This window comes from Lynx canadensis, chromosome C2, assembly GCF_007474595.2.
Source record: "Lynx canadensis isolate LIC74 chromosome C2, mLynCan4.pri.v2, whole genome shotgun sequence".
Taxonomy (NCBI): domain Eukaryota; kingdom Metazoa; phylum Chordata; class Mammalia; order Carnivora; family Felidae; genus Lynx; species Lynx canadensis.
Genome location: NC_044311.2, coordinates 5499000 through 5523203, shown reverse-complemented (window position 1 = coordinate 5523203; position 24204 = coordinate 5499000). Strand labels below are relative to the sequence as shown.

The following is a 24204-nucleotide window of genomic DNA, read 5'->3' as shown; positions in this document are numbered from 1 at the left end:
ATTTTATCAAAATAATTAACAATTAGGGGCGCCTGGGTGGCTCAGTCGGTCAAGCATCCGACTTCAGCTCAGGGCATGATCTTGCGGTTTGTGAGTTCGAGCCCCGCATCGGACTCTGCACTGACAGCTCAGAGCCTGGAGCCTGCTTCACATTCTGTGTCTCCCTCTCTCTCTGCCCCTCCCCCACTCGTATCTGTCTCTCTCTCTCTCTCTCTCTCTCTCTCTCTCTCTCTCTCAAAAATAAATAAACATTAAAAAATTTGTGTTTAAATATTTAATAATTAAGCAATGGTGGGCATTATAAGGCAAACTACAGAAAGCCAGAAACCTACAATAGAGAGAAGCTTTAAGAGGGGAAGAGATCTTTAGAGCATGTCTATAATTCGAATCCTATCCGTTTATTTTACAGATGGAGTCACTATTGCTCAGAGAGGGCAAGGAGTCTGTTGCAAGGCACACAGCAAATTAGGCTGAGTCAGGATGAAAGGGCAGGGCTCCTGAATGCCCACACCATCATGCTTCACAGAGCACATCTGCGGTGATAAAATTCTTACCCTTTAAAAAAAAAAAAAAAAAAGTTTTCCATCGATGGATGAATGGATACACAAACTGTGGATTCATTCAGTGGAATATGAAGTCTTAGGGAAGGAAACTCTAATGCGTGCTACAATACGGATGCCCCTGAGGACATCATGTTAAGTGAAATAAGCCAGTCGCAAAAGGACAAATACTGTATGATTGCACTTCCATGAGGCGTCTGAAGTGATGAAACTCATGGAGACAGAAAGGAGAATGGCAGTTGTCAGGGCCTGCAGGGGCGGCGGTGGGTGGCGAGGGGGTGCGGCGGAGCGAATGGAGCGTTGTCTCGTGGGGACAGAGTTTCAGTCTGGGACGCTGACAAAGTTCTCAAGATGGACAGCGGTGTTTGCACGACAACGCATGTATGCGATACCCCAACAGCACACTTAGAAACGGTTATGATGGTAAATGTCACGTTTTGTACTTTTTGCAAAAATTCTGAAAAGGTTTAATGTTTTGTAGCCCTGAAATAGTTCCTTCCACACCCAGAATCCACTACCAATCTTGCCAACTTCAGAAGCAGAAGCGAGCAACTGTACAGGCACAAAATCATATACCTGCACTCAACGTACTGTGTGTCATAGGCGACGTGTTTGTGTCACCCTAGAATTCATATCTTGAAACCCTAATCCCCGATGCAACAGTATCAGGTGATGGGGCCTCGGCAGGTGACCAGCATTAGGTGAGGTCATGAGGGTAGAGCCCCCATAAATGGGCGTGGTGCCCTCTTGTGAGTCCCGAAAGTCCTAAGGGAGTTTGTCTCTCTCTGCTCTCCACCACGCGAGGACACGGAAGAGCGTCCTCACCAGATGCCAAATCGGCCAGGGCCTTGATCTTGGGCTTCCCAGCCTCCAGAACAGTGAGGAATAGGTGCCTGTTGTTTGCAGCTGCTGCGTCTGTGGTACTTTCCTTACGGCAGCCCGAAATGACCAAAACAACGCACGCTGTGTTAGCTTTCGTCCCTCCAAAAAAAAGTGACCCCAAACACGGGACAGTCACATCTCAGTGAGAGTCCCAGCTCCGAACAGAATAGAATTCACATGACGACCGAAGCTAACAGACTCAGGGAATGACTACCCCTGCTGCATGGACAAACCACTGTTCAGACGTGACACCAAATGCCTACAGTAAGGAAAGATCTAGGACGCAGAGCAGATGGGCCTCCCAGTACATCTTATCAGGCTGACGGGCCCCATCTGCCCCCTGCACCTGCTGGAACTTGTCTATAGTTTGCGTCTACAGTTACAACTGCAACGTAGCTTGAGAAGTCTCTAGCGTAGTGTCCTAAAAATTCAGGATAAAATTATGACATAACAGGAGATTTTGCTGAGCGATGGGCCACAGCACCCCAGTAGTCACAAAGAAAACCAACACCCCAACAGAACAGGTGGTGCAAAGAAACCTTCTCTAAACTTAAAAGCCAACAATCATTTCTCTGCTTAATGAGCCTGTGACCTTCACCATCCTCCCCAAGCCTGTTTTCTCATCTGTGTAATGGGGATAAGAATACTTACCCCCAAAATGATGTCACTACTCAGGAGGATCATAAGTGTTAATTACCTAACACAATACCTGGCAGCCAGTAGGTAACTCTGAAACTGTTAGTTTCTGTGAGAGGAATAAAACCCAGGATACCCATCATACAGATTTGCAATTTTAGGAGAGGAGATTCCTAACATTTGGACCTCCAGAAGGAAATGTTAGACGATGCGGTCTGAGCAGTCAAGGATTCCACACGATGCATGGAAACATGTTTGGAATACAGAATATATCTGTGCCCGTGGTAACATTCTTGGCACAAAACGGAAATCTTGATGGGGTTCCCTGAGCCCCAAGAGCCACTGCCACAGAGCTGGTCTCTTCTTCTGGCCCTGGCGTTTCCCTCTGGCCACCCTCCCTCTCTCTCTCCTCCTCAGGGTCCCTCTCCGCCTTGACTGGCTATAACACAGAACTACATCTGTTTTTAAATTTGCTGTATTTACTTAAATGAGATAATGTTTATGAAAGCTCTTTAGAAACCATAAAATCCTATGTAAATGTAGAGTTCTTTATTTAATAAAAATGTATGGGGCTTGTTCTTGAATTTTTAAATGGATCAACTTAGCCTTTTAGGGATCTCTCCAAAACAAAACAAAAACACAACCAAACAAGACAAAACCTCAAACCCTTTTCATTTGTAAATGGACCTTGATTGATTTTTATCCCCTGTAGAGCCACAGCATTCAACATTAGACAGGGGGGGATAAAAACTTCACATCTGAATGGGTGATCTATTTCCTTCTCTAGAAATAAGCACCGTCCTGAGAGATACAAATCAGCTGGGAATAAAAGGCCAGTCACACCCAGATAAGAAAGAAGGAAAGTGGCACAGAAATCTTGGGAATCAATGGGACAATTTTAAAGCACAGTAAAATTTGATAAATTCAGACCCTAACAATTCCCAACATGAGAAGGTTTAAACATGGCATGAATTAAATTTGAGAGCATCTACGAAAACAAAAAGAAAAAAAAAGGGGGGGGGGAGAGGGAGGGGAGAGAAGATCTCACCAAGCAAATAAATCGTGCCAACAGGATGTTTAAAGATATTTAAGAAATTATAATCTTTTCATAGAGCCTTCGAATCATTCTTGTAATATCCAACTTTCTACAGCCTTCATTATCTAGTCATTAAAGCAGGATCGGCTAGAAACCTTCTCAGAAGGTTTGAGGATACTGTAACAGCACTTAATTAGAAAAATCATACTTACTGAGGGTTCACCCTGAGCTCCGAACTATGTTAGGCACCTGTTATCTCAAATACCTCTTTAGGAGGGATTAATCTCCCCATTTTTACAGATGAGGGTCCCGAGGCTCAAGGTCACCCAAAGTAGGAGCTGGGGGTGCAACCACAGGGACAAGTGATTCTGAAACCGGGTCTAATGTCCAATGTTGCTCTGCTTGCTCCTGTACATCAGTGTTTTACCTGGACCACTTTTTGTTAATTTAGCAGAGCTGCTCCCCGGTTTTTCCATATTCGTGAGGCTTTTTCTGTCGCGGTAAAAAGAGGGCTTGTTCAGACCCCACTGCTGCCGAGCTCTGGCTTCTTGCCTCGGTGGGCTCAAGGGCAAACGATGAAAGACATCTCTGTGCCTCACAGTCTCCATGCGCTGACTTCACTTCTGGGAGCCCCCAAGTAGGACTTGGTTGACAGTCCCAGGCTTCACAGAGCTTTCTCTTCAGTTTACATCTGGCTTCCCCCCTCACCGTCCCACCGAACCTCTCGTTTTCCCACACGTTCTGATAAAACCAAACAACATATGGTAGCAATGATGCTGTTCTTGTATCAAACATAAACTGAACGGCTGACTTAACGGCATGCTCCACTGGTTTACTCTGTGTCCTAAGTTCATTTTTGTTTCCCATTCCCTTTACATTTCCTGGTTCCAAACAGGATATTCTGATAGCATTTCCCACCCACCCAGAAACAGGAAGCACCTGAAAAGTCATGAGAAAAATGTCTTTGTGCCAAAGGCCGATTTTTTAAGAATTCAAAAGTTTTGAGACAGTTTGGACAGGGGCCCACATACTTCGAGGCTTTCCTCTATTAAACCAAACTTGCAACATTCTGAAGAGAGCACAGGTGACCCTCAGCGAGACCCATAATAAGGCCGCAACGAGAGAACAATGTGTGGTCTTTCTTAGCACTTCCGAAATTTCTCATGAGCCCCTGACAATAACCTTCCGAAGTAATGCCAGGGAGGCATCACGGCATATATTCCCACGGAGGGCCCAGCCACAGGCGTGAGGCCACAGAGGCACAGAAGAGCAGGCCCCAGCCCGGCTCCCTACGCCCTTCAGTGGTCCTCCAGCTCTCCCACAAAATGCACACCCAGAAGCAGCCGGGCCCCCTCCTCCCCTCCCAGCACCCACTGCCACGACCGACACTGGATTCCCACCGTTCCTTTCTTCCGTGAGCCCCAGTCGGGCGCAGACTCTAAGGGGGTATCCATTCCTCCAGGAGTTGCAAATTGAAATAAGCTGTTTAAGGCCACTTAGACCCGGGATGCGGCTTGGGCCCTTGGGGAGAGGTGCCCTATAGTATATACACTGGCATGAGATTCTCTCCCCCGCACGGCTCTCCCACTTGTGAAACATCATGTTTCCACTGTTTTCCCCTGTGGATGGGGAACTTGACAGCTGGCACTGGGTCACTTGGGTTTGATTTATCAGGCACTTAAGATTGTGTGGATTTTATTCCTAGCAGACAAATCAGGAACCCCACAGTGATTGACAAACACTTGCCTAGCATGCATATAGTACATTAGCACAGAATACAGACTACAAGCATATATATGCTTAGCGCGCACGCTCGCGTGGACACGCACACACGGCACTGTTCTAAGAACTTACAAGTTTTAACTCACTTCGTCCTCTTCACAGACCCCTGAGGTAGCTGAGGCACAGCTCAGCACATTAACAATGTGGCAGAGCTAGGACTCGAACCCTGGCAGTCTGGGTCCGGAGTCTGTGCTCTTAGCCACCAGGCTACTTGGCCTCTCCATTGCATGGCACATGAATAACGGAAGGGAACGAAAAACTTGGCCCGGAGCAAGCCACACCGCATCTCTAGACCTCAATAAAGATAGGCTGGTCGAGATGATATCCAAAAGGTCCTGTCAAATTGTGAAATATTTTAATCGTACCGTACTTAGCTGTAACGTGATCCCCCACTTGGACCAGAGAGCCTGAGTCACCGAGTTTTTCCACATTAAGAGAAAATTTGGTTGCTTTAAGACCAAAAGTAGTCCACAGAACTGGGAGGTGGACATCCCCAAAGTCAACAGAGCCCAGGCCAGGGTTCTCTGTGGCCGGCATCCCCCATCCTGCCAAGCCAGTCTTCTAGAGAAATCTGAGAACTTACCACTCTTGCCTCCACAGGACCAAGCACCACAGAAACATTCTCTTCAGTGTCCCATTGTTCTAGGGGCTGCTCTTATACCCCAACACTCCTGGGGGAGTGTTGAGTTAGGACACGGAAGTGTGTGTGTGCTCATGGGAAAAGAGGATTAGGCAGAGGGACGGGGTGAAGAGGGACCACCATTTTGCTTATTTTTTGGCTGGCTCCATTTGGCCACCATTAAGCCAAGGAACAGTGGAAGAGTAATCCTGGAAGCCTGAGCTGATCCCACATCCACTGTCGTGTGAGGAATCTGGGATCACGAGATGAGCCCCGTGTCAGCTTAAACTGCGTAATAACCACAAAATCTGTGACAGATAACAGGCATTCGTTTCTCACTCCCACTCCGACAGATCAGCTGGGGTTTGGCCATCTAGCTGGGCTCTGGCTGTAGGTTCAGTTCAAGTCTGTTCCACACGTAGCTCGTCTGGGACCAGTGAGCCACAGGGGCCACGTCCTATGGGGAGGATCCCAAGCACCCAGGGGGGTGGGGTGGGGTGGGGGACACAGACAACACCTCCGAAGGCCCAGAGCTCACACACACTTGTGAATGACGGACACTTGTGGAACAGTCACCTGGCCTCGCTGCGGCCCTCCTTGGCTCACGTGGGTTTCCGTCTTCCTGCCAAGCATCACACCAGAGCCACCAGCAACGGGGAAGGCAGGCAGGGCCTGCTCTTGAGAGCACCGACACCCAAAACGTTCACGTCTGGGTAGTTCAGTCGCCCTCTCTTGTTCTGTGAGGGTTGTTGACTGGCTCTTATTAAAGTCTCATTTAAGTGGGAAATTTCAAAACACACACAGAAATCACCACTAACCAAGAGGGCACAAAATGACTTGCTGAGGTCAGACAGATGAGAAATCCAAATCCCAGCTCTAACATTTACTGTAGGAGTGACCTCCGGCAACTTATTTCAATGGAGTCTCAGCTTCCTCATCTGTCACAGGAGAAGGCCAACCTCCAAGCCCACCTTTGGGGGCCCCACCCATTTCCCCTCGGCCCTCACCATTTCCGTGACGCAGCCTGGCCTCCGGCACCTGCATCTCTCCTCCAGGGGCCTTGCCCTGCCCCCACACACGGCAGGACAGAATGGTGGAGAGACTCCAGCCCCCACACTCTTCAGGTGGGTAATTCCAAGGTGTGCTCCGTGCTGGCCCCCGAGCTCCTGAGACTTGCCCACGAAGGTAGCCTGTTAGGCAGCATCCCTTATGGGTTGCGATTCCTTCCCTTTCTCGTTTCCCACGCCCCCACTGGCGTCTTCTAGAACAACCTCCAGAAAACTACCCCTCTTCAAACCCAAGCAAAGAATAGCTACGTTCTAAGGGGTTGTAACGATTAAGTGAGAGAATGTGTGAAGTCCCCAAACCAACACCGGCCTAGTGCTGATCTCACATCTGAGGACAACAGACGTGCCGGAAGCGTGAGCCATGGTGGCTGGTGGTGCACATAACACTGGGCTCCAGCGACCGCGTCAGAGGTCTGTCCTTTTGCATTCTGATTCTTATAGGGGTACACAGAGGAATCGCTGGGGACGGCAACGTGTCCATATTTCACAACACGTCTCCTGGGAAGACCAACATGCTGGTCGTATTGCGTAACTAGTTGGGATTCCATCGTCACTGCCTCTAGTACCTCTATCGATTTCCTCACCTCTCCCTGGGCCAACGAGCTACCCAAAAAGTTGTTCCAGGGGCTTTGCCTTTTCTTCCTGGGGGGACAAAGTGAGGAATAGGCTGGGGCGGTCAGGACACTGCCTTGACCCCTTATTTGTGTCTTCATACTATCTATCCCTCTCTCTTGACGGACTACATCACACCTATTTTTCAGATGAAGTTTTTCTTCTGACCGGGACAAGGCAGAGACAAAGGGGGCCAGAGTTCAATTTCCCCACATGGCCCGGCGACAGCTGACCAAATGCTGACACAGGAAAAGAACAAGGCTCACCCTCACAGAAGGATGGGGTTCGCGTCTCCTGCAGGGACCCTGCCGGTTCTTCTGCGGGGCCATTGCACGGAACACCTGCTCGGGACACTTGAGTCCCCTTCAGGGCCCTGGAGGGTCCTCCATGAGGCAGAAAAATGAATGTGTCCAGACAGCATTTCTCAGAATCATTTTTGGTGGCCACAGATTTGAAACCTGGGAAACCCCAGGGAGACCCAGAGGAAACGTGAACAGAGGCTGGTGGAGACTTGGGTCCAAACAAATAAATTAGGGGGAATATAACCAGCACAGCACTTAAAAAGGAAACGAGTTCTATCTCACTCGGAACTAAGCAAAGAAAACCTGATATACAAGCTATGAAACTGATGAAAAGGAGAGTGTTTCCTGAACCCTTCAAGCTCAAGTTCAACTGAGCTAAATAACGATCAGCTCAAAAAGAATTGTTTTAAGAAATAATAATAACAACAGTGATGATGATGATCAGCTCATGGTCCAGTGCCCAGGTGTTCGGAGGTTTTAAGCAGGGAGCCTGAGAAATACATTTCCTTCCAAGATCCCAGGTGCCCCTTGGCAAGGTCTGAAAACTGCCATGAGGTGCGCAGAGCAGATGGGAAGGAAGGTCAGCCGTGGGATGTCACGGAATGACTGAATCCTGAGTCTCCTCTTCTCCCTGCCTCAGCACGTTTGTCCGTGGAGCTGTCTCCGGAGCATTAGGATCCTTTGGGAGCTGGGACTGTGGAGACCCTCTGGGCCAACTTCTGAATTTTCAGGCGAGGACACTGAGGTCCAGAGAGAGAAAGTACGTTTCCCAAGGCTGCACAGCATGTGGCAGTGCCTCTGCCTGATGGCTTGGCTGAGGCTCAGTGAATCTCGGTCTGAGACTTCACATAGCTCTGTAAGCACCGTGGACTCTGGGCCAGAGATGGGCCGGGCTGGGCAGGGCCTGGAACCACGGCCCCCTTGTCACCCCATTCCCTGGGTGGGGCTGTGGGTGCCAAGAGGCCAATCAGGGACCCAGTGCTGCCTCTGGTCAGAATTTGGGAAGCTGAGGGGAATGGAGATGATGGGTGTGGCTTTGGGTACCTTGGGGGTGGAGATCTGGCATGGGGATGGGGGTGAGAATCAGCAGCTCTCACCTTCATAGCAGGGGATCAGCGTCCTGCCTTTGGCCTGGAGGTTGGACGGGATGATGTAACAGAAGCCATGGGGCAGGATGTGGTCTGTTTCATAGTAGATGTTCTTCCAGCGGTGGGCACAGGCCTAAAGGACAGAGAGGGGGGTCAGAGCAGGAAAGTCAGCCCCGGCAGGTCCCAAAGCAGAACCCAGGCAACACCTGGTGGTTGTGTGGGAGGAGAGGGCCAGAAAGCCACCCTCCCTCCTGTCCCGCCAGAGCTTGGCACCAGCTGTTTGGGGCATCGGCAACCTACATGAGCGAACTCCAGGAAGCTACTAGGAAAAGAGAGGAAACAAATACGTAAACTAACGAGGACTGTACCTAGTGCTGAGCACCGGGAAGGAAAGGCCGGAGTTATGGGACAGAGACTCTGGAGGTGGGAAGGATGGAGGTCAGGGAGACAGGAGAGCAAACCAGCCACGCTGAGGGTGCAGGACAGTGTTCCAGGAGAGGGGTCACTGGGTGCAGAGGAAGCCCCTGCGAAAGGCTTGAAGGTTCGAGGGAAAGGAAGGTGGGTGGGTCTGGACTGTGGTGGGAGGGAAGAGGTCAGAGAGGGGATGGGGCCAGCCCACGGGGGTCTTGCAGACCGTGGGGACTATCACCTTCGTGGACGTGCAAGGGAAGCCGCCGGTCTCACACAGGTGAGTGGCATGACCTGGTTTACAGTTTAGAGAGAGAACGTAGCCACGGTGTGGAGCCCGCAGGCGGGCAAGAGTGGAAGTGAACGTCCAACGGACGCTGGGCTGGGGGGAGCAGCAGGAACGCGGGAGGGGCGCGTCCTTCCCCACCCACCACAGAAGTCCCCCACTCGGACACACCCGCCCGCTCCAGTTACATGTGTGCGCGTGACCTCACACATCCCAGCACCCACAAGTTTGGTTAGGGGCCGACCCGCTTCCCGCGAGGGCGGGCACTCCGCCCAGCCTGTTTCTCATGGACACACACTCACTTCTGCTCTCGGTCCACTCTGGCCTACAAATGTATTTTCCTAAAATATTGCATTCTAAAATAATCAGAGCTTTTGCTTGTTTGTTTAAAGTGTATTTATTTTGAGTGTGAGAGAGACTAGGGGAGGAACAGAGAGAGAGAGAGAGAGAGAGAATATCCCAAGCAGGCTCTGAACTGCCAGTGTGGAGCCCAAGGTGGGGTTCAATCTCACAACCATGAGATTACGACCTGAGCCAAGATCGAGAGTCGGACGCTCAACTGACTGAGCCGTCAAATATTTTGGCGTCCCAGAACGATCAGACCTTTTAACTTCTTGGTCTCTTTCCTTCGAATGCACAACAGGTCACAACGTTCAGCATCTACAGGGCCCACATTTGCCTTCTTCTGCAATGCTAGAGGGAGGCCAGAGGCGTCTCTGGAATTCCTATTTTCCACACAGGAAGCCCAAGTGTCAGCGTGGCTCCCTTAAGTCTCAGAGCCAGCAAGTGCTGCCTACCTCGGAGGAACCCACCGCTTCAGGGTCCTCCTTGTCTCACTAGAAAACCTTGTCCATCTTCCATTTGAAAGTTCCCATTCCGGCCATCCCTATCAAGATAACACCAGCATTCTTCACAGGGCTAGAACACACAATCCTACAATTTGTATGGAACCACAAAAGACCCCGAATAGCCAAAGCGATCTTGAAAAAGAAAGCCAAAGCTGGAGGCATCACAATCCCCGACTTCAAGCTGTATTACAAAGCTGCAATCATCAAGGCAGTATGGTACTGGCACAAAAACAGGCATCTGGGTCAATGGAACAGAACAGAGAACAGGAAATGGACCCACAAACGTATGGCCAACTAATCTTTGACAAAGCAGGAAAGAATAACCAATGTTACAAAGACAGTCTCTTCAGCAAGTGGTGCTGGGAAAACTGGACAGCGACATGCAGAAGAATGAACCTGGACCACTTTCTTACACCATACACAAAAATAAACTCAAAATGGATGAAAGACCTCAATGTAAGATAGGAAGCCATCAAAATCCTCGAGGAGAAAGCAGGCAAAAACCTCTTTGACCTCAGCCCCAGCAACTTCTTATTTAACATGTCTCCGGAAGCAAGGGAAACAAAAGCAAAAATGAACTATTGGGACCTCATCAACATAAAAATCTTCTGCACGATGAAGGAAACAATCAGCAAAACTAAAAGGCAACCTACAGAATGGGAGAAGATATTTGCAAATGACAGATCAAAGGTTAGGATCCAAAATCTATAAAGAACCTATCAAACTCAACACCCAAAAAACAAATAATCCAGTGAAGAAATGGGCAAAAGACATGAATAGACACTTCTCCAAAGAAGACATCCAGATGGCAAACAGACACATGAAAAAATGCTCAACATCACTCATCATCAGGGAAATGCAAATCAAAACCAAATGAGATACCACCTCACACCTGTCAGAATGGCTAACATTAACAACTCAGGCAACAACAGATGTTGGCGAGGATGTGGAGAAAGAGGATGTCTTTTGCACTGCTGGTGGGAATGCAAAACTGGTGCAGCCACTCTGGAAAACAGTATGGAGGTTCCTCAAAAAATTAAAAATAGAACGACCTACGACCCAGCAGTTGCAGTACTAGGCATTTTTCCAAGGGATACAGGTGTGCGGTTTTTCAAAGGGGTACGCGCACCCCAGTGTTTATAGCAGCATTATTGACAATAGCCAAAGTATGGAAAGAGCCCAAATGCCCATCGACAGATGAGTGGATAAAGAACATGTGGTATATGTATACAATGGAGTATTACTTGCCAATAAGAAAGAAAGAAATCTCGCCATTTGCAACTACGTGGATGGAACTAGAGGGTATTATTCTAAGTGAATTTAGTCAGTCAGAGAAAGACAAATATCACATGACTTCACTCATATGAGGAATTTAAGAGACAAACAGATGAACATAAGGGAAGGGAAGCAAAAATAATATAAAAACAGGAAGGGGCACAACACATAAGAGACTCTTAAATATGGAGAACAAACTGAGGGTTGCTGGAGGGGTGGCGGGAGGGGGGATGGGCTAAATGGGTAAGGGGTGTTAAGGAATCTACTCCCGAAATCATTGTTGCACTATATGCTAATGTGGATGTAAATTAAAAAATTAATAATTTTTTTTTAAAGTTCCCATTCCTGCCTGAGGAGCAGTCAAACCCACCCCGAGGGAGATCTAGTAGCTGTTGTTACTGGCCTACCCAGAGGTCCCAACACCCCTGAGATAACCATTCTGGGGTCGAATGAAATACCCAGGTCACCAAGGGAGAGAGGGGCCTCTTTGGGGCTTGGTCATCCCTCAGATCATCTTCTGATGAAAATCACTGCCTGCCAGCCTCTCTGCTCTTCATTCCTTCAAATCCACCGCCCGCAGGACCCTTGAAGACAAGGCCACTCACCGCCCAAGGGCAAAACTACCAGAGTGTGAATCTGCCCACACATTGGTGCTTGCCCTGTGATATTAAACTACACAGGAAAACCTCTTGTTGTTCCTTATACTGCAAACCACCTTCATTCCTCCCCACTTGATACAGTTTTGTGCCGACAGCATAGTTTCTCAAGGACCTGTGCAAATCTATCGCAAAGCACATAATCACTCCACTTCACCAAACAGTTGATTTCTTAAATTTTTAGCTCTGACTCAGTTCTGATGGCTTGCAAACTTGAATCACTTATCTGGTTGGCTGGTAAATTACTTCCAGTTTAGCTTATAGATTCAGCAAAGCCCTTGGCTTCTAGGGCTTACCATGTTTTATTGGACTTCTGGGCTGGAGGGACCGTACAAAGGGGCGGGTATTTATCATGGGGCATGCTGACTCTTCTAAGGAAGGACATTCTGCATTTAATGTCTAGTTTACTGTCTCCTCATTTGTTTTTGTTTTATTTTTTTAAGTGCCATAAATTGTTTAAGGAGTGATCTTGGAGAATTCCTAGAAAATCCAAATATTGCATTTCACAGTAAACTAAACTAAAATTCAGGCATACTGTGAGGTCAGAGATCAAAGTGTCAAAGGCAGTATGCATGTAGGGAAACAAAGAAGACTGTTTCTGAATATAAATTACAGAAAGAAAAGATTGTTTAGCCTTGATTATCATTATATATACACACACATGTCAATCTGACCCCTACATTAAAAAAAATTCCTAGGGACTGTCTCCAAAGGATTACTAACCCCATCCATCTCTCCAAATGAGTTCTGCCATGAGGGAGGAAGGGGGCAGAGCAGGGAAGAACAGGAAAAGAAGCGCATTCTCTAGAAACAACAAGACTAATCAAACTCAGATTCCAAATGATCTAAAAAGGGGAAGATGGTCTCACATTACCCCAAACCTTAGAATTTGACATCTTTCAAGTTATGAGGATTGTTTTTTACTACCCCCCCCAAAAAAAAATAAAAAGGAGAAAATGAGCAATTTATTACAAAGGTCTTTTTTGTTGTATGGAAACAGCACGTCCTTCTGGGGGAGGGGGTGGGAGGATCCTGGGCCTCTCCCGATGGCTCAGCCACAAAGACACGTAGGTCCCCACCCCACCCTCTTACACAGATGGCCAGAGCTGTTACCACGCCTCAGGTCCACCCTGCACAGCCAGGGCCAGGCCCCAGGCCACCGAGAACACCCCACCCGGCAAGGAAGTCCCCCCACCCCCCAGCCCTGCTCCAAGGGCTCCAAGGGAGGAGGGAGTAGCCTGGGAGGCCCAGGGAAGGGGCTTCTGGAATGCTGGGAAAGTCCTTCTGAGACTGCCGACCCAATGACAATTCATCGAAGTGAACACAAATCATCTGTGTACTTTCCTCCGTATGTGTTATAGCACATTAGACGTTCTCTAGCCATCACCACCAGGAAACACGGCAATGGAAGTAAACGCAACACCGTATGCCGCGGCTTTGAAAGAAGTGGACAGATGAGAAGTCGTGAGCAGACAGGGGCCTCCCTGATGTTTGGGAAGGACGAGGCATAGAGCCCAGAACGCCGCTGCCACGAGGAATAATCTGGATGCTTCAATTATTTGTTGTCTGAGCCTTGGAGACTAATGACAAGCAGAAGACATCAGACTTGAACATCCTGAGGTGCCCTCCCAAATCCAAGAAAAGGGCCCGGGCCTATGCGGAGTTGCCTGGGTGGCCATGGCGACAGAGACTGCTTCTTCTCTATTTCTTTTTTTAAATTTTTTTTTTTCAACATTTATTTATTTTTGGGACAGAGAGAGAGAGACAGAGCACGAACGGGGGAGGGGCAGAGAGAGGGAGACACAGAATCGGAAACAGGCTCCAGGCTCCGAGCCATCAGCCCAGAGCCTGACGCGGGGCTCGAACTCACGGACCGCGAGATCGTGACCTGGCTGAAGTCGGACACTTAACCGACTGCGCCACCCAGGCGCCCCTGCTTCTTCTCTATTTCTTAAACGGTCGTCTGCACACGGGGGAGCAGGCAGACAGCGTGGGAAGGGCCCTGCCCCTAATCCCGATGCTGTGTTTGCATCTGGTATCATCTGGATGGAAAACAGGAAGGCTGGAGGAAAACAGGAAGGCACCACGACACCTATGAGCCCAGACTGCAGGCACTAAGCCAAAGTCAGCCCACCAGAGCTGGTTGCCGGGTTCAGGGCTCAGAAAACGTCACTTGTCGATGAGACACTTGACACCCTGTCGCGGCTTTCAAATTCTCCATCTGTTCTATACTTGGAAGTCAGCACCTGGTGCCATTTTCAAAAAAAACTCACCCCACCTCCCCCTCTTCAAAGCCACCATGGAATCCAATATTATGTTCCATGGGGACACAGGTCCCACGCTAACACCCCAGGTACCTCCTGAGTGCTCAAAGTGTGTTCGAATAACACCCATCTTCCTGTGTTTAATTTTAAAACAAATGCCTGCCTAGCAGAAAGCCTTGACAGGTAGATCTGGCACCTTAAAGAAAAAGCAAATGGATACGAGGCCTCCAAAATGTAAATATGGATGAAGTCACCACTCCTTGTACCTTGTCACCTATCATTTCTAGGGCTGTTTTATAGCATTTTGCCTCATGCTTCTATCAACCACTCAGCCACCAAGAAGAGATGGCAACTGATTTGCTTTCTAATTGTTTTAATAGTGACGCTCTGCCCTTCCATTATTCAAACATACTTTTAGATACCCCTCCTTAGAGAGACCATCTCTAGGCACTGATAACTGACAGCGAAAAGGGTGAAAAAAATGCGGTCTCTCCCCAGGCAGCTTCCATAAAAAAGGAGACATACGCGCAAGATAAACTACACTTACAAAGGTCACAACATAATGTGAGTTCCGAACGACACACAAGATGCTAGGCTTATTCCAGAAAGCGCAGTCACCAATGACAGGCCTCAAGGAGGAAGCAGAGTCTCAACTGGGAGGACGGAGGGGGCTGGGAACAGAGGAGACTCAGGACAAGCCTTTCCTAACAAGACGCCACAGGTGCAAAAAGCCACCGGGACAACTCAACAACAACAAACAACCCAACTTAAAGATGGGCAAAGGAGTCAAACAGACATTTCTCCAAAGAGGACATACAAATAGCCAGGAAGCACGTGAAAAGATGCTCGGTATCACCAATTCCTAGGGAAATTCAAATCAAACCCACCATGAGATACCATCTTGCACCCATCAGGATGGCCACGCTTAAAGAAAAGAAGAAAAAAAGAAAAAAACCTGTCGGCAACGATGTGGAGAAACTGGAACCCTTCTCTTGTGCACTGTTGGTGAGAATGTAAAATGGTGCGGCCGCTGTGGGAAAACAGGGTGGCGGTGCCTCCAAAAAATTAAAAATAGAATTTCCATAGGGTTTGGTGATGCCACGTCTGGACAGCTATACAAAAACACTGAAAACAGGATCTTGAAGAGATCATCGCACACCTGTGGTCATAGCAACATTGTTCACAACAACCAGGCCACCCAAACATCCATCAGTGGACAGAATAGTGTTCGGCCCTAGAAAAAAGAAATATTGTCACACGCTACAACACAGATGAAACTTGAGGACATCGTGCCAAGCGAAATAAGCCGACGGCAAGATAAATACTGCATGATTCCACTCACGTTGTTATCGAAAGCAGTTCAACTCTTAGAAACAGAAGGATGGTGGTTGCCAGAGACTGGGGGGGAGAGGGATGGGGGTAAGCGTTCAATGCAGAGTTTGTTTTACAAGGTGAAGAAGTTGAGAGGTCTGTAGCCCAACAATGTGCACACCGGTAACACTACTGTGCTGCTCGTTTAAAAACGGGTAAGATGGTAAATTTTAGGTTGTGTCTTTGACCACAGTGAAAAAAACAAAGCCACGAGGAAAACGGATGCTGTTGGGTGCCCTCTTTCCCCAGCACCCACAGGCTGGCTTATCGAATGAAGCCGGGCTCGTGTAAGACGTGAGGAAAACAGCTCTGCGTGCGATGAACGAGAACTGGGTTATCACGGCAGACTACCCTGTCGTGGCACCATCACCCTGAGCCCCAGCTCTGCCTTCTCAGCTTCCTTTGCTAACTCATCCCCACGATCCTCACTGCCGTTCATGTCCCCAGAGGTGGCCCCCTCCTCTGATTGGCAGTGACACAGAACTCTCTGGAAATAAGCTCTTGGCTGCACAGAGCTCATCTTTCTGTGGGAGGAAGAAACGTTTTCACAGGAGCAACCTCTGGCTCTAGGCTCCACGCGCCCCGCAGCATCGTGTGGGGTGTCTCCACCAGACCGCCACCGCCTCTGTGCTGAGTCTTGACCTCAGGCCACCCTGATTCATAGATGGATCAGCTTCTTCCCTCCTTTCTAGAGGATGGCGGACAACATTCCAGCCGTCCCGGGGCCGAGTTGTCCGGTCAGGGTCAGGCCACTACGTCTGGAGGCCTGGAGATGGTCCAGGGCAGTGTGCAAACTGGACACAGAGACAGAGGGGCTGGGGGCCCTGCGCAGACCGACAGCGGTTCCAGTAGGAAGGTCCCTCCACACTGGTGACAGCATCCAGCCGCTTCTTCCCTCCCCCAAGGGGCCGACCAGGGGCAGATGCTAACTTTGTGGTGAGAAGGCAGGCCGAATTCACACAAACAGCCTCTTCCATGGAGAAGTTTAACACAAAAGCGGGCTCCTCAGGCAGGGAAGGAAACATTTTGCCTAGATCCTGAAGGAAAACCTGTTTCTCCTGGGATAAAATATAAATATATAAAACCCTCAACCTTACAGCACGTGGCCCGGAGGAAGGCCTCAATGAATGGCAGCTGGTAGTGTTTTCCCTCCTTGATCTTCTGCTTTTATGAGAAAACGCTTCACACAGCTTCCAAGAAAAGCCAATGAAAAGAAAAGGCCTATGAAGTCAGAATGCTGGTTCTCTCAGTGGAGAGGGGCGTAGGGGAACACTCTGGCCTTAGCTACGGGGAAGCGGGAGCATGTGTATGAAAAGGCCACCAAGCCGTCCGCATCAAGTTGCGTGCGTCGGTATGTAGGGTCATACCTCCACAGGAAAGAGTAAAAGAAAAAGGAAGAAGTGGACAAAACTTCTGAGGCAGTTACAAACGCCTGTCTCGTGGAGTCCAGTAAAAGTCTCTGTGGCGACGGAAGGGTTTCCTCTGTGCGCTGTCCGACACAGTAGCCAGTGGCCACATGCTGTTACTGATCACTTGAAATGTGGCTAGTACAGAGGACTGAATTTTTGATTAGATTGGCTTAAAATGCACGGACTCCACGTGGCTGGCAACTACCTCACTGGACGGCGTAGCTCTCGAAAAGCCTCCAGGACAAAGACTTTTCTTTGCATCTCCTCAACGCACCTAACGGACCTGAGAAGGCCACATGCACTTTGGAAGCCAAATATAGTTGACCCTTGAATGACAGTGGGGGTTAGGGGCACCGACCCTCTCATGCAGTTGAAAATCTGCATATAACTTTTGACTCCCCAACAACGTCACGAATAGTTGACCTATTCGTTGACCTAACAGTTGACCAAGAACATCAAAGGAGGTTAACACAGATTTCGTGTCTTTTACATACTACTCTCTTCTTACGATAAACTAAAGGAAAGAAAACATTAAGAAAATCACACGGAACAGAAAATACACTTAGAGTGCTGTAAACAATCCACGAATAAGTGGACCCATGCAGTCCCAACCCGTGTTGTTCAAAGGTCAACTGTAGAGCGCCAAAAATAACATGGGTTTCCTAACGTGTAATACTATGTAGGAATAAATAGGAATACACAGAAGTTCTGATACACAGAAGTTAATCTCAGAAGTATTCTGAGTGAAAGAAGTCTTACACAAAAGAGCACACAGGTAGCTTTCCATTGATACGAAGATCTAGAAAAATCGAAAGGAATCCATGGTAGTACTGATCATAAGAGCGGTTGCCTTGGGGTGGGAGGAACTGACTCGTAAGGAACATAAGAGAACTTTCTGGGATGACAGAGATAGTCCATGAGTCGATGGGGGTAGGGCGTCACACAGGAGTGTACCTTTGTCAAAAATAAAACTACAATCTTAAGTTCTGTGCATTTTATGCTCACTATACCTCAACTTAAAAGACACACATTCACAAAAATACTTATGCAACAAACACGATCACGTTTCAACAGCCATATCTCCGCACCCCGGGACGGGCACTGAACATCTGACAGATGAAAAAAAATAAAAAGATCAGTCATCTGTTCAAGCAGTAGTCCAGAACGGGCAACAACCTCAAGGCCATGCCCCTGTCACCGTGCCGCCCAGCCTTCCTAAGGCATCTAGAAGCCATTCACCCTCAGAGTGCCGCCCCCTCCCCACGGCACTTACCAGCACGCGGCCATCAGCCTTGGGCTGCCGGGCCAGGCTCACCCCCATCCACTCGTCATCCCTGTCTTCCCGGCAGGTCTTTCCACACGACATGCCCCGATTCTTCCCTGGATGAAAAAGAGAAAAGCCAGACTTGCTTTGAGAAATGATGTTCCGTTGGCTGCTTTTCAAAGGGTGGTCTACAGTCCAAGTGCTGGTCACCTGCCAGTGAGGAAATAAGGAACTTGGAACAAAATGGAAATCAACTCCAGCGCGATGCATGCCGTCTGACTCAGCCAATACTTTTTTCATCGCAAGACTTCCTCGAGGAGGGAAGTGGTGCAGTGATTTACGTTCTGAAGCTAGCTCCTTCATCTGTTACGTACCAGTAATAAGCAGTTTGCAAACCGGACCTTTCGAGCAGCACTAAAGAACACAATGGCACGATGGACAGCTCTCCTTTTCAGCTAACGAATATCATGACAATTCTTCATTAAAAAAAAAAAATTAGAAGCTCTAGATGGGAAAGAACTTTGGAGAAAGTGAGGACACGAAGGGATTATAATGAAATAGCTCTCACTATGTACAGATATATGTGTCACCTCTATTATCTCATTTGTCCTTCTCAAGGTAGTCAGGTAAGGTAGGTATCTTAGTCCTGACTTTACAGGCAAGGAAACTGAGGCCAAAGAGGCTGCGGGACTTTCGCAGTAAGTCCCAACTAGTAACTAGCAGAGCTAGGCTCTGAACCCAGGCAGAGTCACCTGATTCCAAAGATGATGGATCATGTATTTTCCACTGGACTACAAGGTGAGCTTTGAAGTCTATCACATCTTTCCTTACTTAAAATATAAAACCTGCGATAAATTTTAATGGCCTCCCCCTTCATGCACAGCATGAAATCTTAACACTTTACTCCAGCCTACTGGGCCCTGTGTGAGCCAGCCCCAGCCCACCCTGCCAACCCCCTCCACTTTCGCTCCCGCCCACCACCCAGTTGCACTGCCCTCACTCGGAGCTTTAAAATGGCATATGCTTCCCTCTGCTTGGATGTTCTGCCTCCCATACCTGCCCGGCTAACTACCGTGAATCCTTCCAATCAGGTGTAGATCAACTACCCACCTCCCCTCTGGTATTCTTGCACTCAACTACTCATTTTAATGTCTCTTGGCCCACTAATTTGTAAGGTCGAGGATGGCAAGATCTTTGTTTTGTTCACCAGTATGTCTCAGTGATTAATGAGTAACAGGTACCTAGCATATGATGGATGGATGGATGGATGGATGGATGGAAGGGAGGGGAGGGAGGAAGAGAGGGAGGGAAGGAGGGAGGAAGGAATGAAGGAGGGAGGGAGGGAGGAAGGAAGGAAGAGAGGAAGACAGGAAGGAAGGGAGGAAGAAGGGAGGGAGGGAGGAAGGAGGAAGGGAGGGAAGGAGAGAGGGAGGGAAGGAGAGAGGGAGGGAGGGACTTCCTAACCCTTCGTCCCTCCAGGCCTAGGCCGAATTCTGAGGAAGGGAGGAGGAAGGGAAGGAGGAAGGAAGGGAGAGGAGATGAATGATCAGGCCACCCTGAGAAGAAAAAGAGGGAGTGGGAGGACACAGAACCCATTTCCACCTTGGCAGTGATATCCACCCACCTCGAGCCATGTCTAATTCGGTGCATCTCCGGTCAGGGTTGGTGTGGACGCGGCACTTAAACACAGCCCCGGGGGACTTCACTGAAGTGCTGTACTTGGACTCTGCCTTTGGTGCGCCCACAAGGACCCTGTACATCAAGAAGAAAGGACATTCTGTCACAACCCAGTACCAGCAAAGAGGAGGCCAATGCTTAAATCCTCACCCAGTGGTGGGTGGGCTGCCTGAATGCTCTAGGGGGCCCAAGGGGGAAGGCCTCCGACAGTGAGCCTGTTAGATTTTCTCCAGGCACATTACTTTTAAATGTTTATTTATTTTGAGAGAGAGAGAAAGAGAGAGAGAGAGAGAGAGAGAGAGAAAACGAGCATGAGTGGGGGAGGGGCAGAGGGAGAGAGAGAATCCCAAGTAGGCTCCACACTGACAGCACAGAGCCCGACACAGGACTCGATCTCATGAACTGTGAGATCGTGGCCTGAGCCAAAATCAAGAGTCAGAGGCTTAACCAACCGAGCCACCCAAGCACCCCTCTCCAGGCACATTTAAAGCTTAAGACTGGCTGGGAACACATCCAAGCAAAGAGTTCCTATCCACAATCTATGAAGAACTCCTATAAATCAGAAAAAAAAAAAAATACAGACCAATAGAATAGTGGGCCAGATACTTGACGAAAGGAGATAACCAAATGGCGAATGAACATAGACAAGATCTTCAACTGCATTAGTTGTCAGAGAAACCCAAGTGAGAGGCCACTTCACACCTACTAGAAGGCGAAACCGAAAGGGCCGAAAATGCCAAGTGCTGGCCAACCACAGCTCCGCAGGTAAATCTCACAAATACAACACCGGGCAAAAGACAGGAGGGCCAACGGGTACTCACTGAGACCACTTATCTGAAGTTCGGAGCAGGTGAAATTTAACTGGTGCTAGAGGTCATGCTATGGGTTACTTCTGGAGAGGAGCAAGGGGGCTGGTGTAGCTAGGGAGAGGGGGCTTTCCAGGGGTGCTTATCATGTTCTATTTCCAACCTGAGTAGTGTCTACCCAGATTTATGATAATTCATTGAATTGCATATATATGACATGGGTACTTTCCTGGATGTGTGGGATGCTTTAGTAAAAAAAAATAAATAAAAAGCAGGAAATTTAGAGATGCCATTTCTCTTCTGTGCCCCCCTCTTCCCCTCCTCCCCCACAAAACATACGTACTTAGGGGGCAATAGGAAAGGAACAGCAGGAGTGTCGAATTATAAACCACATCCTCTGTCCCAAGGCAAACCAGAGATAGAATAGTTCACATGTGAATAAGGGCAAGAAGGAAGCTCTACATCCTTTATCTTGAACCGGAAACTGCCGGGGTCAGTGGGGTGGGGGAGGATGGCCCCTGCAGGGCCCCTCCCCACTGGAGGAAAAGAGCAAGCCATGCTAAGAAGACAGACGAGACATATTCAGGGCTGTGTGGACGTAGGACATCGGGGGGGGGGGGGGGGGCAGGACTAGCAACAAGCTCCCTACAGATGTCACAGAAACGATTCTGCCCTGCATTTGTATGCACTGTTTCCAGAGTGATCAAGAGCAGTGTTTATTTATTTATTTTTATTTAAAAAAAATTTTTTAATGTTTATTTTTTTAATTTTTGAGACAGAGAGAGACAGAGCATGAACGGGGGAGGGGCAGAGAGAGAGGGAGACACAGAATCGGAAGCAGGCTCCAGGCTCCAAGCCGTCAGCCCAGAGCCCGATGCGGGGCTCGAACTCACGGACCGCGAGATCGTGACCTGAGCTCAAGTCGGACGCTTAACCGACTGAGCCACCCAGGTGCCCCAAGAGCAGTGTTTAGAATACTAAGTGGCACCAATCAGGCAGGGTGTGCTGAGCCACAAGCCATTTGGAAGAGGACTTGTAAGGTGAGACCCTGAACAAGACCTACACCGATGTCCAAAGAGCAGAAAATTCCAAGCCACTGCTCAATGAGAATATGACCTGCTCCTTACGTCTAGCAGCCTAGAAAGGAGATGCCGTTCACCTGGAAAGGTTCCAGGCACATCGTGAAGTGTGCTGTGCCCCCTAACCCTGCGACAGAAAGCGTTATCCCTCATGTGTCTGTGGAAAAGCAGCCTAGCAGAGGTTGGAATGACCCCAGAGAGCCTCCCTGGAGATGTGGCCCAGGCTCCCCTCACTTTGTCCTGAAAGCCACCTTCACCTTGGGGTCATGATATCCACCCCTACCCTGGCAGCAGAGTGACGGTGTTCCCTCCCCAGCACCCCAGCTGAAAGGAGTGGAGGTCTATACATCAGATAACAAAAGTCTGGGACCTTCAGATGGACCCTCAGCAAAGGCTGGACACCCATACTAATCCGGCCCAGAGACACGGTATCAGGTTCACGGGAAGGGACGTGGGTCCTGTCTTTGTAGGCTCCACACTCAACGTGGGGCTCGAACTCACGGCCCTGAGATCTAGAGTCGCACGCTCTACTGACTGAGCCGGCAAGAATGTGGGTCCTGTCTTAATTCCCAGCGCCCTGAGCCCAATCCCTCAACGCCCACACACTGACGACACAAAGGGTCACCAGGGATCTCTGGGGACACACGGAGCCAGGAAGACCCACCCTCACCGGAGCATTTCCTGCCAGGTGGTCTTGAGAGTTGGTACTCGATTCCGGGCGGGGGGCGGGGGGTGAGAGGAACAGATCCCCGAGCTTCCCCAGGGCCCCTCAGCAGCACCCCGGGAAGCTCGCCGGCTGCTCCCTGCTCCTGCAGCCTCCCCACGGGGGGCCCCAGCTGCAGAATCCCCAGGCAGAAGCAGGGCTGCACCCCCAGCCTCCAGAAATCTCAGCGAGCACTTTCCCTCGCAGGGCGGGCGGCTGGGCCGGCTCCTGGCGGCTCCAGCTCAAACGCAGGATGACACATAAAACGCAACCCCGGCGAGAAGAAAGCCACATTAAGGGACCGGCTTCCCCCCTGGCTTCTGGGGCTGAGCCTCAGAGCCACCGGGGCCAGCAGAGGGTTGCTCGCGATAAGGCCCGTTATGTTTTCACAGGTGAGAAGAATTAGCAGTTTGACGGGTCTAAACCGCCGAGCCGTCCTCCGCCTTTCCACGTGTCAGGTCGTAGAAGCCTGGGAACATAAAACGCCTCCTGCGCTCGAAAACCCCAGCGGGACAGGGCTGGGCCCACAAGTGCCCACAAACTCCAAATTTACATTAGCTCGGCGAATAAATGCCACTTGCAATTCACTTTGTTAAAAACCACGAAAATTAGACAAAGGGGAGAAGTATTCACACAGCGAGGAAGGGAAACGGCTGCAAGGAACAAGCTGTTTCTCCACCGCATCCCCCAAAACGGCCCTGGGACCCGGGTCCCGTCAGAGAGTGCCACTGGGCCGAAGTCACAGACCCGGGGTCACGGGTTATCCCGGGAAGGAAGGGACCCCGGAGAGCCGAAATCCCAGGCGCTGGTGCTTCCAGCCCAGAGCGGAGACTGAGAGGGACAAGGTTCGTATCCGAGTCTAAGGTGGAGAAAGGATCTGCTGGATGAGCTTTTTCCCCTTCCAAACCCACGGTACTCAGCCGTTCTAGCGATGGCTGATCGAGCACTGATAACAACCCTTTGGTTCCAAGTCCCCGCCAGCCGGTCGGACGAGAAGGTTTTTCCAAGTCCTTTGCAATGGGAAACGAAGCAGGAGATAAGGGGGCGTGTGCACACACACACATGCGCTCCCGGGGGCGGCGCGGTGGAGCCCCGGCTTGTATCTCTGTGTTTACAGAACGCTGTGGCTTCCTCCCCAGCCTGGCGTTGCTCTGGGGCAGCTCTGGGGCTGCTTTCCCAGCGGCAAGACCGCTGCCGTAGGCCAGCCCATGAGCCGGTCTCTTCTGAAGTCAGTTCAGCTGGCTGGCTGCCAGGCCCATCCCGAGAGACAGAGCGTGCGACCGCCCAGAGTTCAGGACAAGCCACCGCACAGACGCCATCCGCCTCTTCTCGTCTGTTATTCTCTGCGTTATAAAGAGACAGCCCGTCACTTCCCAGAGCCCCCACAATCTTCCCTGGTACCTTCGACACCACCCTGAGATGGCTCCTTCCTTTGTACGGTTGCCACAGGACAGGGCCCAGGTGTCCCCGCCAACAGGCTCCCATCAACAAGCCATCAGGCCGATTCTCACCCTTGCTTGCTACTTCACGTGTGGTCCTCAGACCAGCAGCAGGGAAAGCAGGGGAAATGCCCG

The 24204-nt window shown here is 49.7% G+C and overlaps 1 protein-coding gene across 1 annotated transcript in view; it reads right to left on the bottom strand.

Moving 5' to 3' along the window:
* The window catches only part of ITGA9 (integrin subunit alpha 9), a 305474-nt gene that overhangs the window by 268273 nt on the left and 12997 nt on the right, over positions 1–24204 (bottom strand). Inside the window, exons 2-4 of the mRNA XM_030329294.1 lie at positions 19990–20117; positions 18375–18481; positions 8594–8717 (exon numbers count right to left, since the gene is read on the bottom strand). Of these exons, the coding sequence (XP_030185154.1) occupies positions 8594–8717; positions 18375–18481; positions 19990–20117 (359 nt within the window). The remainder of the gene's footprint in view (positions 1–8593; positions 8718–18374; positions 18482–19989; positions 20118–24204) is intronic.